The sequence below is a fragment of the Balaenoptera physalus genome, assembly GCF_965194825.1.
Source record: "Balaenoptera physalus genome assembly, chromosome: 7".
NCBI classification, from domain to species: domain Eukaryota; kingdom Metazoa; phylum Chordata; class Mammalia; order Artiodactyla; family Balaenopteridae; genus Balaenoptera; species Balaenoptera physalus.
Window position 1 is genome coordinate 21,872,710 of NC_138886.1, and position 14,056 is coordinate 21,886,765.

Genomic DNA, 14,056 nt, shown 5'->3' on the forward strand with positions numbered 1-14,056 from the left:
TTTGTGTCCACGTTCCATTAAGGAAAGTAATGCTTAAACCTGATTTTAACCTTCACTGGGAGGCTGAAGAATGGCTCAGATAGATTTTCTTCAACCTCTTCTAAATCAAAAGTGTTTTAGTTCCACCAAATGACTGCCAACTTTCCCAAGCCTATCCACGTACCTGGACACCCCTGAGTTGAATGTAGTCAAATATAAACCATGCCAGGCAATGACACATGAAAAATACCATAATATCCCATCTGAATACATGGTGGGCTGCCCATCCAATAATTAAACTGGCAACAAAGCACTCTGAAATTGGCTCACAAATTATTGTTGCAGGAAGCATGTTAATTCGCAATTTGGTCCACCTTAAACAAACAAGCAAAAAGGGATTTTCTTTAAACAACAGCCTGGTTACAAGACTAATCAATTTTTCTCAAAATGATCAGCATTTTATCCTGTTATATAAAAGCCTTTTATATAAACTTTAAAGAGTATTTAATGAATCTCTTTTCTATTTTTATTTAGTATCTCAAAGAAAAAAGTTTATCAATTCATTTGTATGGCCTATACTCTGATGAATAAAGATCATAAAATTCAAAGGGTAGAAAGTTAGAAAATAGAGACTGGCATAAAAAAATTCAAAGTCTCAACATCTCTTTTTTGAAAGCTTTCAGTGTTACATAGGAAAGAAAATATATTTGGACGTTAAATTTATTTTAATAAGGAAGTTAACCTCTCTTTTCTGGAAATAAACAAAATCTGACTTTTAGTTTTTTTTTTAAAACGAAGTTAAAACCATGTAAAAATTACTCTCCCTTCCCCTTTTCTTTTAATAAAGTATAAAAAGAAGAAATCCAGCTGATTTACCTGATCATTCTGGATTGAAACTGAGAAATTGAATACGAGCCAGAGTTTTGCATTGCAACTTGAGTGGACATTGCAAACCTCCAACCTCTGAAAATTAAGACAATTGTAAAATGAGCTATGATGATGAACACATGCAAGCATGACTGATTATGCATTTATTCATCCTTATAAAGAGTAAGAAGCATTATCTACAGTAGCCAAGATATGGAAGTACACACACACACACGCACTAGAATATTACTCAGTCATAAAAAAAGAATGAAATCCTGTTATTTGCAACAATGTGCATGGACCTAGAGGGTATTATGCTTAGTGAAATAAGTGAGACAGAGAAAGACAAATACTTAGTGAAGTAAGTGAGACAGAGAAAGACAAATAGTCTGTTATCACTTATATGTGGAATCTAAAAAATAAAACAAATGAATGACTAAACAAAAAAGAAAAGACTCACAGACTTAGAGAACTAGTGGTTACCGGTGGGGAGATGGAAGGAGCGAGGGGCAAGATAGGGGAAGAGGATGAAGAGATAGAAACTACCTTGTATAAAATAGGCAACAAGGATATATTGCACAGTGCAGGGAAATACAGCCATTATTTTGCTATAACTTTAAATGGAGTATAATCTATAAAAATACTGAATCACTATGTTGTATACCTAAAACTATATAATACTGTAAATCAACTATATTTTAATTAAAAAAAAAAAGTGAGCAACTGCCAGTGTTCAGGGTGAGCCTCGTCCCAGGATAGCACCCTACGTAGGGTATATCATACTTATACACATTTTAGTCATTACAGAGGCCCATGATAGTACCACCTAAGAAATGGAAGGAACAACTCCTCAGTTCACAGTTTAATAAACTTAAAATACAGACATTCTGAAAGTACTAAATGGAGTGGTTCCTGTATTTAATAGTTTAGTCTCTGAACACTATTAATAAAAAAAAAAAGGGGGGGGGCAGGGTGTGAAACCAAAAGTGGTATTCTGTATCTCATGAGAAACGCTATGAAACCATGGACCACATTAACACCATCAGGAGAGAAGTTTAAAAACATACTTCGATTTTTAAGATCGCATCTTTAGTAAATTATCAGACAAGGAAACGACCCCCTTTAAAAAAGCAAATGAGTGTCATTGTGTGATAGAGAAATGTTATTAAGCCAATCATGTGAATCATTAGGTGGCTTCTTAGCAAAGTATCAAATAATCTACTGAGAAATTTCAAAATTTGAAATCATATTCTTTAAATTTTCACCTACTGGCTTATGACTGCACTGACATTTTTAATTCTTCTAAAACACATAAAAATTTACATCCATAATAATGAAAATTTATAATCACAGAGAAGCTTCAATTTAATAACTTCAAACCACGCAGTTTTTTTTTTTTAGGGTTTAAATGTATTTATTTTATTTTTGAATTGAAGTGTAGTATAACATTAATTTACAATGTTGTGTTAGTTTCAAGTGTATAGTAAAGTGATTCAGTGTGTATCTGTATGCTATACAGTAGGTCCTTGTTGTTTACCTGTTTTATATAGTGTATATATGTTAACCCCGAACTCCTGAGTTATCTCCCCCCACCCCTCCTATCCTCGTTGGTAAACATAAGTTTGGTTTCTATGTCTGCGAATTTATTTCTGTTTTGTAAATAAGTTCATTTGTATTGTTTTTTTAGATTCCATCTATAAGTGATATTATATGATATTTGTCTTTCTCTGTCTGACTTACTTCACTTAACATAATCTCTAGGTTCAACCATGTTGCTGCAAATGACATTATTTCATTGTTTTTTATGACTGAGTAATATTCCATTGTATATTCAGACCACATCTTTATCTATTCATCTGCTGATGTGCATTTATGTTGCTTCCATGTCTTGGCTATTGCAAATAGTGTTGCTATGAACATTGGGATGCATGTATCTTCAAATTAGAGTTTTCTCCAGGTATATACCCAGGAGCGGGATTGCAGGATCATATGGTAACTCCATTTTTAGTTTTTTTAAGGAAACTCTATACTGCTCTAGAAACCACATTAATTTGAAGAATGTAGAGAAATTAGAACATTTATTTGCTTCATTAGTATATAACTGAATAATTAATAGGAATTATATTCTAAAAGTATTAAACTATTCTGTATTCACTAGCAAAAAATAAAATAAAATAGCTCTTAATCCATGGGTTTAACAAACAGAATAAACCAACAGAAGTTAGGAACCAAAAATGTAACAGCCTAATTTAATTTAGTTTTCTTACCGGTCAGCTATTGCTTTGGCCATGAAGTAATCTTCAGCAATGTATTGAGCAAAAGCTATAAGCCCTCCTGCTTGATCTAACACATCCTTTCTCATTAAACAAGACATTCCCGTCACACATTTGAAACCAGTGACATTGGCAGAGATATAGGACCTTGGATGAGAGGTTCCAAAATACACCTGTCAAAACAAAGCCAAAAACATATGTATACAATTAGAATTTTATGTTAAAAGTATGATGTTTATAAATTCTTTTTCCTAATGAATTTAAGTATGATTGGGTGAATATTCTCTTATTCTTACATAAATTACCTGAATAAAAAGTGGTACAAAGTAATATTTACATATAGCAAGCAGTCAATAATTTCTTATTTGATTTGACTACACTTGTTATTATCACCATTACAAAGAAGTATTTACTTCTAGGAGGGAAAAGTATATTTTATTCTCAAATAAATACTGTCTTCTCTAAAACTCCAAGATTTAAAGATTTACTGAAGTAAAACTTAATTTGGATTTAAATCAGACAGGTAAAAAATATCACTCACTTCATATAAAATATTAATATTTAACGTATTGTTCTCAGAATGTTCATGTAGATATACACACATCTACATATATAGGTATACGTACGTACATGTATATGTGTATATGTATGCATGTGGCTACACACATGCGCACATTCATACACACAATACTTATAGGTACATCAACCAATAGTACAATCTTATTTCTTAATTCCTTTTCTTGTGTCAAATAGCTAGCTATTTCCTGCCGGAGTCACTGAGCTTCCCAACTTCCCCATTTTTCAATGTATTTTTCATAAACAGGGTGGATACTAATATTCTGTCTTCCATTTTACTGCCCTTTTCCTAGATGTGCTTTGAAGTCATGAGAAATGCAAACTACTTAATTAATGGTAGAATTAAATGGTCATCACCCAACTTATCAGATATAAAACCTATTTATTATTTACATCTTAGATATGCTGCCTTTTGTAATTAGTCATCTCTCTGTATCCTAGGGGAATTGGTTCCAAGAGCCCTGTACCAAAATCCACCGATGCTATTTGCGTATTATCTACACCTGTCAGATTACGTGTAATACCTAATACAATGTAAATGCTATGTAAACAGTTGCTGGCACAAGGCAAATTCACATTTTGCTTTTTGTAACTTTCTGGAATTTTTTTTTCTGAATATTTTCGACCTACGGTTGGTTGGTTGAAGCCACAGATGTAGAACCCACAGATATGGAGGGCATTCTCAATGGCAGAAGTCACATACATGGCGTAGAACAAGGTAATTCTCAGAAACGATTACATATGTGATTCTTGCTACCTAACCTATGTCCAGACTGGAATGAAGCCCTAGTATTTGTAGGATGGAAGTGAATCAAACTTCTAAAACCAGAAGCACACATCTTAATTCCTTAAGCAGTTATTACGTGAGGTTTTAGGAATGAGGTGGGACTAGGTACTGTGTTGAAGGCTCCCAGGACTTCTTTACAGAGTGGAATAATTCCTTTGGCCTATCTCCATTCACTCTGTATAACAGAGTGACCTTTAGGGATTAAACCTTTAAACTAAGGGAGAGGGTATAATCTGGGAGATATCTATTATTGACATACAAATCAAGTTGGATATTTCCAAAACAAAAAACACAACATGGTGCATAAGAATAAAAAGTTTTTGATTTTAAAGTAACTACCCAGAGCCTCTTTTACTAACCAAAAGCTGGTATTTAAGACTAATGATTTCTTGCAGCGGGACAAATATACTCACAGGCAATATTAAGAAAGACCTCATGGTTCAAATTCCCAAAGGTTAAATACAAGTTTCTACAATGTACCTTTCACCCTCAGATGACTGCAATTCAAAAGAACATAAATGCAGATATGCTTAAAAGCAAGTTGGTATATTTAGAGACTGAAACTGTATATCCTTCCCTTATAACATTAAGTCTTCCCTCCTGAATGTTTAACAGTACAGGAATGGTTAAGTATAGGACATACATATGATAGACTATGATAAAGCCAATAAAAATTATACTTTTATAAAATAATATTAATGATATGGGGAAAAGTTTATGAAGTGACAAAAATAAGATATAAATTATTTTGAGTATTATCTCCACTTTGTTTTTTAGAAGGTACATAGGAAGAAAAAAAGAGAGTCCTAATGCTGAAAGAAAAACAAACAACCTTAATTTTTAAAAATAGAAACTTCCTCTAATGGTAGGGTTCTGGGAGTGGTTTGTGTTTTGATCTTTTTGCTTATTATATTTTCCCCCATAACTTATATTTTCCTACACATAAGTTTATATTTCTGTTAAAAGGTGAGGAGTAAAAATGGAAAACATAAAATAAGTTGCTCAGATAATTTTTAGAAGTCTGTTGTAGCAGGAAATCAAATAGATTTTATAATGACTTGTATGAACAATTTTCCTTTTTTTATATATTTGAAAAACTTCATGACACTTAAGCATTTCTTCAGTAATGAAAACAGCTACTCTCAACTTGAGGATGCCAGAACTCAGCAGGTTAAAGCAGACTTAATACAGTTAACTTCAGGTAGCTCATCCCAACTCTCAGCATAGTCTCAAGCTTCTGGGAGATTAGGGATCTGATAACAAGAATATTGTTTATAACCATTGCACTTACCTGTTCTAGCGTGGCGGCAAAGCCCTGTCTGTCTGCTACATATGGCAGCCCGTGAACCAGGCCTACTTTCTCTGTCATTTGGTTAACCATGTCCGTGAGTGTGTCTGGAATCACTAGGTTGCAAAAGAAAAAAAGGTGCAGAGGGAGAGAGGAAACAATTTCCTTTTAGTAAAATGCCCACTAATGTAAAATATAATTTATGAGTTATTAAATTCTTAATAAATGTTTTTCTTTGTATGTGGGTCTAATAAAATGAATCTCAATCACCTTTCTGAGTAGAATACAAAATTTCAGAGAGGTTAACTTATGGTAGCTAATTTATTCTGGACACTTGCAGGCTGGTACATAACTAATATGTAGCAGGGGCAGGATGTACCTTGAAAACGTTAACAGTCCGTTTCTGAACCTCCCAACTGGAATAACGGACAATATGTCCTAGTACAAAAGGTACAGGAGCAGAGGTCAAAGGGGCTCAGTGTTCACTATGACTCCTCCATTCCAACCATAGGGAATGAGCCTCCTCTTTCTGGGGGTATGAGATATTCTCTCTCAAAACTGCTAATTGGAATTGAATGAGAATATACTTGACAGAGACTGATACACTGAAAACATAGCAAATATATGATAGTAAATAATTTAAGATAGCAAATGTGAAAAACGAATGTAATCTCTGACCACGAATTGACAGATCTGTCATGATCTAATTAAGTAGGAGTGTCACACTTACTATTAATTTTCAAATTTGCACATTTCAAGCTGATAAAATTTAAATCATTTTCCCATTTTTAAATAGAAAAAAATCTCATATCATTTTATACGACTTCATTTTTATTTCCTTCAAGTATTTAAGAACTAAATCTACTGTATAAAAGTGTATTTGGACCTTAAATACAGGTAGTCTGGGTAGTGGTTCTCAGCTACTGCCCTGTAGGGGACATCTGGCAATGTCCAGAGACAGTTCTGGCTGTCACAACCAACAGCGGCTACTACTGCATCTAGTGGGTAGGGGCCAGAGATGTTGCTAACATCCTGCAGGACAGCCCTGACAACAAAGAATTACCCAGCCCAGAAGTGCTGAGGCTGAAAAACTTGAGGCAATTAGAATATAACAGAATATTACAGAACACCAAAATTATTGTAAGTATAAATGTTTAAAAATGCAAAAATACAAATTATAATGTCAGTATATTGATATTGAAATTATAATTTCAATATAATTGAAAACATTATTATTGAAATAATTCCTGATAAAATCAGCTAGGTAAAAAGCCATGAATGTATTCTAATAAATGTATGTAATTCTAGTAAAATACGCACCTATTAATTTCTGTCCCTTTGCATGAGACAGTACATTGCGCATGCCACAAACAGATTAAAGTAAAAGATGTCACATGAATAAGGGAAAACTTACACCTATGAAAAAGCTCATAGACTATATAACGGACCACGACTATTTTTTTTTTTTTGGCTGCATTGGGTCTTTGTTGCGGCGCGCGGGCTTTTCTCTAGTTGCAGCGAGCGGGGGCTACTCCTTGAGGTGTGCAGGCCTCTTACTGTGGTGGCTTCTCCTGTTGCGGAGCACGGGCTCTAGGCGCGCGGGCTTCAGTAGTTGTGGCTCGCGGGCTCTAGAGCGCAGGCTCAGTAGTTGTGGCGCACGGGCTTAGTTGCTCCGCGGCTTGTGGGATCTTCCCGGGCCAGGGCTCGAACCCGTGTCCCCTGCATTGGCAGGCGGATTCTTAACCACTGCACCATCAGGGAAGGCCCAACTATTTTTTTTTTTTAATAGTTGGAATTTTCTCTTCAAAATGAAAACATTTTCACACATGTAACATTCTAGGTTAGTATAAAAAACATCAAAATCTTAGTAAGCATAACTTGACATATTACCACGAAATAATGATAAAATGAATTACTTTATTAGGCAAACAAATAGGATTGATAAATGTATTCTCAGACTGCTCTTGGCGTTTTATCATTGAATGAATAGTTCTGCAAAATAAATAAGAAAAACCTCACCTCTTATTCCACTATCACAAATCCATATAAGATCATACTTTGCAACTTCATATCCTGGCATTAAATTGTTAATTTTAGGATTAATGCCAACCTTTTTGCCACCTAAAAATTTTAAAGTACAGCAGTGAACAATTCATGCAATATTGGAAATATTTTCTATTATACATATACATAGTAGAGAGAAGTAAAAAGTACTTGCAGGTTTAATAATTTAAACAAACATACTTTAACATTATGTTTCTCTTGAGACACAGATGTAGAGAACAAACATATGGACACCAAGGGGGGAAAGTGGCGCAGGGTGGTGGTGGATACTGGTGGTGGGATGAATCGGGAGATTGGGATTGACATGTATACACCAATATGGATAACTAATAAGAACCTGCTGTATAAAAAACTAAATAAAATAAAATTCAAAAATTCAAAAAAAAAAAAGAAAATAGTAGGTGAAACCACCATACATTAAAAAAAAGCCAAAAAACCCATTATGTTTCCTATTATTCATAATAATATATTTAGAAAAAAATTGTTCATTCTCAAAAAGAAAATTACATCATTTATCTTTGAAAATTCATTAGTTTCAGTTTTCTAATTCTTAAGTGCTTGCATTAATAGTAAACATTAATCAATATTTAATAGCAAATATACCTCTAATGAGTCTTTAGAATAAGCCTGTAGGCTTTTGGAAAAATATTCTTTTTGCAATATTACAAAAATGAATTCTATCCCTCACTCCCAATTATAATCAATGAGATACAGAAAAGGCCATAGATTGAAAATATTAAAGAAACAAAAATAACAGACTCTCATGTCTGACTGACGAGTAAAACATAATTTGGGATAATTCTGTTAATCCTAGATATGAAAAAAAAACTTTGTCTTTATAACTTAAGTCTTCTCAAAAGGACAGAAACACCTTTCACTGTATCTAACAAACATGCGTAAAGTAAACATGCTAATAACTTAATGGGTGTCTAGCACCTTAATCTATAGTTTAATGCAAAGAAGATTACTGATATTTAATATATTAAAGCAAAAAGGTTATTGTAGAATTTGTTACTTACCTATAAACAATCTAGCATCAACATTTGGATATTTTCCAAGAAGCTTCTTACACACATCAATGGCTGGATCATCATGATCTTGGACACAGAGGAGTACTTCATACTAGTCAAAGAACACATTTTATGTAAATTAACCTCTTTTCCAAAGATAACCACTTATTATTAGCATTTACTGATAGATGAAAAAGCATTAAGAAAAACAAGCAATTGTACACACAAAGTTTAAAAGTTAAGAGAGTATTCATCATGGATGCAGACACTTAAAGGATTATCAAGTGTTGCTTTAACCGAAAACAGCTTCTCCAGAAGGGGCCTGTTTGCAAGCCAAAGAGAGAATGAAGAGATTGGCAGGGCCCACAGCTGAAGTCTTGCCATTGCCAGATAGGCATGGCCTAATGATTCAACTGGATTCTAAGCTTCTCCATGGCCTTCATCACTGAAGATTTACTAGATGCTCACAGGGTGCCTAGCAGTGTAAAAGCAACATAGAAAGCAACCAAAATGAACACACCCTTCATTCCCTAGCTGCTTTGTCTCTGAACTTAATATCATTTCATCAAGGTGCTAAAAATTACATATTGAATACCACTATGATAAATTTAAAGAGGTTTCCCAAACTCTTCACAAGGACAAAGTGAGATTAGATGTTTTGTTGTATAATAATTTTCTGAAGTAAAATAGAATCTGATTTGATTAAAAATGTATCCTGAAAAGCACACTTAGCCTTTTAACTATGAAAACACCCAGGATTTTATTTTGCCCAGACCCATGTTTACCCTTTTTTTTTTTAAAATTTATTTATTTAATTTTTTTGGCTGCATTGGGTCTTCGTTGCTGTGCGCAGGCTTTCTCTAGTTGTGGCCGGCTGGGGCTACTCTTTGTTGCGGTGCGCGGGCTTCTCATTGCGATGGCTTCTCTTGTTGTGGAGCATGGGCTCTAGGCCTGCTGGCTTCAGTAGTTGTGGCTCACAGGCTCTAGAGTGCAGGCTCAGTAGTTGTGGCGCTCGGGCTTAGTTGTTCCGTGGCACATGGGATCTTCCTGGACCAGGGCTCGAACCTGTGTCCCCTGCATTGGCAGGTGGATTCTTAACCACTGCGCCACTGGGGAAGCCCTATATTTACTCTCTGATTGTACACTAAGGAAGTCATTTCTTAGCACTTGGCTGGCTGTGTCAAAATTACCCTCAGACAATTTTTTTAAAAAGAGGATACTGGGCCCCACTCTTAAACTTCTGAATCAGAGCATCTGAGGGGATTCTGACATGTAACCAAGTTTATAAAATCTTGAGCTCTAAGATACCATTTAGTAAACTACTGAATTTTTTTAAAGTGTTTGCTTTCACACATACAGATGCTACTCTATTATTTTGTGGGCTATGTATTCTAAGCAGTAATTTTTTTCAAAAGTGGTGATAAATTCATGCTGACTCAATAGCAAATTTCCAACCAAACCTTCTTTCTAAGACAGATTGAACATTTTTAAGCAAAGGAGGAAGGTTAATTATGTCCATGAGAAAATAACAAAGCTATGTGTTCTAAAAAATACAAAAAGTTGAGGACGCAATTTTTTAGGTGTCTAACATACAGGGACTAAAGCTAAGGTAATGGGAAGGCCTGTTTGATTTACTTCCATTGATAAGCATACACAAGTAAAAAGTGGAAATAAAATGTGTACAGTGCCTTGAGCACAATAATTACTGTTCACCTAATATATTGATACATTATCTCAGCAAAAAGTGGCAGCATAGAATTTAGTGGTTGAGCACATAAGGACCAGGATTAAGGTAAATAAAGGAAGTTTAGCTAACAAGGTAAGATTTTTTTTTTTCAAGTGAAAAAAAAGTTTTCTCAATAATTAAGTAGAGACCTGGATGGACCTAAGAGTCTGTCATACAGAGTTAAGTAAGTCAGAAAGAGAAAAACAAATATCGTATATTAACGCATATGTGTGGACCCTAGAAAAATGGTACAGATGAACCTATCTGCAGGGCAGGAATAGAGATGCAGACGTAGAGAAGGGACGTGTGGACACAAGGTTGGGGGAGGATGAATTGGGAGATTGGGATTGATATATATACACTACCATGTGTAAAACAGAGAGCTTGTGGGAAGCTGCTGTATAGCGCAGGGAGCTCAGCTTGGTGCTCTGTGAGTGGGATGGGTGGGATTGGGGGGGGTGGGAGGGAGGTCCAAGAGAGAGGGGATATATGTATACATATAGCTGATTCACTTTGTTGTAAAGCAACTATACCCCAATTAAAAAAAAAAAAAAGTAAAGGGGAAAAGCAATGTATACTTTCCTCATACTTTCTACCTATAGTTGTTACATACTCTATCCAATATCTACCTCTCATGATGACTGACCAAAATTGCCACCTTAGAGGTATTGAAATAATTAAGCAACTTTACAGCCACTGGTCTCCAGAGATCAGATAAAAATCTGAGAATGGGATGGGCACCATTCCTGCCACACCCTGAAACTTCTTCAAGGGTTGACTCTAAGTCCCATAAAAAGTCAGCCATCCTCCCAACCAAAATGTTTGCTTGAGCCAACAAGACGCAGACCTTAACGATGAAGATTAGAAAGGTTAAGTGACTTTCCAAAGGGTGTAAGTAACAATTAGCTTTCCTACTATAGTGAGTTGCTCAGTCAGGCTTGCTCTAAAGAGTTCATTGTTTTTCCGAACATAGCATAGTTTTATGCTTTTATAATTTATGCTGTTTTACAGGTGTAAGTAAATATAGTGAAAGAATATGTTTATAAGTAATACAATTCCATAAAATATTATTAAAAAACTACTCTTGGCTTTTTCCTCAGCAAGAGAAAACTCTGTAATATATAGTACTAGACATCTACTCAATGGGAAGAAAAAGGCTATACTAGGTTGTAGCAAAAACTTTTTCAGAAGTATATGGTGTTAGTATAAGTAAGGGAGGTATAGTTTACCTTTATCCAAATGCAAGATTTAAAGTTTTTGTTTTTATTGATTACACCTCTTAAACTTAATTTCAAATGAAAAACAAATACCTCCTGATTAGCCAGAGCGCAGATGAAACTCAATTCACTTTATCTAAAAAATGTTCAGACTCTTATTAAAGATATAACTTTCCCTTAGTTGTTTCTGATATTAAAAATTATACCAAATTGGAGGTAGTATTCCAAGTGTTTTCTAAAGTATCAGATTTTAACCAAGAATCTTCATTTTTCAGCTAGAATCTCTATGTTTGATCAACATTTAATTTGCTAGGAATTTCTGTACTTAAATAGTTAAATCACTCCGACTACACTGCAATTGGTAAAACATAAGATATTAAGTTGGTTAAAAGTTTTCTTAGCTAACACAAAAATAATTTTTCAGATATTTTTATACTATCAAAAGAACTAGGCATAAATATGTGTTCAAAAATACAGCGTTTATTAAAAATATTATACTTTAAAAATATTTCAAGAAAACATTTATAAACCTGAAAGAGATATAAGGTATAGTAAATTCCACTATGAATGGGCACAGTAATGAATACATAAAATCTAGAAATAACCCCAGAGTATTTTAGATGAGGTTAGCCTCATCTTAGTAAGCTTGCTATACAAATAGCTAAACTGACTAATTTTCCCTTTTCGTTTTCAAACACTGAAATGACTAAAAGGCTAAGTACAAGAGAGGTATAGACAATCCGTAAACTGGTATTCGGTCCTTTGATATTTAAGAATTAAATATCTGAAACTGCAATAATTATAAATGCTACTTTGCTTTTATGAATAAATTTAGATACATAAATAATATTCAATTTAGATATATAAATAATATTAAAAAATCTCCTCACTGATTCAGCCCTGTAGATATTAGGAATGTAAACTCTACCATACTAAACCACATAAAATCTCCTCTTAAAATAGAAAAAATTTTTCAACATATATTAATCGATTATATTGCATATCAAGTAGGAATATCTTGAATTATTTATAAATTACACACGTTTAAAAAAAAATGTTATGATGATATTTGGATTACAGCAGAATATAATTTCTACAACAGGAAGGACTTAGACTCCAAATGTCTAGAACATTCTCCGGCACTGAGTAGATGATGAATAGATTTGTTAAGTTAATACGTTTGTCCTAGGGTAATTCTGAGTGAAAGATAGATGTTTCCTTTGAGTGAAAGGAAGATGTTTTGTAAGAAAACTGCTCTGAATTCAAAGTTTTGATAAGTTATATCAAAAACTTACTTACTTTCAAGAACTAGGTAGTTTACATGATTTTTCAAATTTATTTGGTAAAACGCTAATCTTTCAGACGTAGTAGTTTTCTTACATGTATTGTGCCGATCTTTCAATAATTGAACCTATTTTCAATCTTTTTAAATTCTTTATTGTCATCAGTGACAATAAAGAATCCAAGTATGGCACTGGACTTATAACATTTTAAACCCATTCTATATTTGCAAAAAAGAAAAGAAAGTCACAATTACCATAACCTCACTCTGTTAATAACTCTACTCATTCATTTTAAAATTCTTCATATGGCCAGAATTTACTAAAGTAAAGCCATCAAGACACTTTAGATGCAGATTACTGAATCCTCCTACTATGGCTGAATTTCTGCCTAAATGCCTTCTTCTATGCTGATGCCAAATGAGTACTCGATTTTGTGAAAAATGAATTGCATTCATTTTCTTTATTCTTATATTTTTTCCAAGAATTTTTTTTCCCCAAGGAATAAATATCAATATAAGGTGGATTTACAAGATATTTAAAGCATGGATATCTTTCAGGGCACTTAGTATAATAACAGTCTCACCAAAATTTAAACCTAGAAACTCAGAACAAGTGTCAGTAATAAATCTTCTTGCACATGTCTAAAATTAAACGAAATTTTAGAATTTCAATATGTTATATACATATTTCCAAATGGCCTCTAAGGTTCCAAATCAAATAACAGAGGGAAAGAGTTACATCCAGAACAAAAACGTTTCCATACTTTTATAAAACAATGTTCACATTTGACAAATGGAGAATATTAAAGTGCGCTGGGCCTAGCAGTTACACAAATGTTCATTTCATGATTACATGCCTCCTTGATGACACAAACAACTCATGTTCACACTCAGATTTGTGCGATTTCAGTGGTTTAACTTCAGTCTCCTATAGAATTGCCATTGCGTTTTGTCTTTTAAAAAGCAAATACCGTGCGGTGAGATCAA

The 14,056-nt window shown here is 33.8% G+C and overlaps 1 protein-coding gene across 3 annotated transcripts in view; it reads right to left on the reverse strand.

The window, feature by feature from the left end:
• The window catches only part of UGCG (UDP-glucose ceramide glucosyltransferase), a 50,582-nt gene that overhangs the window by 14,616 nt on the left and 21,910 nt on the right, over positions 1–14,056 (reverse strand). The window contains exons 3-8 of one of the 3 annotated variants that reach the window (XM_082469218.1): positions 8,854–8,956; positions 7,790–7,891; positions 5,774–5,886; positions 3,114–3,292; positions 856–942; positions 164–353 (exon numbers count right to left, since the gene is read on the reverse strand). In XM_082469218.1, the coding sequence (XP_082325344.1) occupies positions 164–353; positions 856–942; positions 3,114–3,292; positions 5,774–5,886; positions 7,790–7,891; positions 8,854–8,956 (774 nt within the window). The remainder of the gene's footprint in view (positions 1–163; positions 354–855; positions 943–3,113; positions 3,293–5,773; positions 5,887–7,789; positions 7,892–8,853; positions 8,957–14,056) is intronic. The other 2 variants (XM_082469219.1, XM_082469220.1) reach the window with 2 other exon arrangements.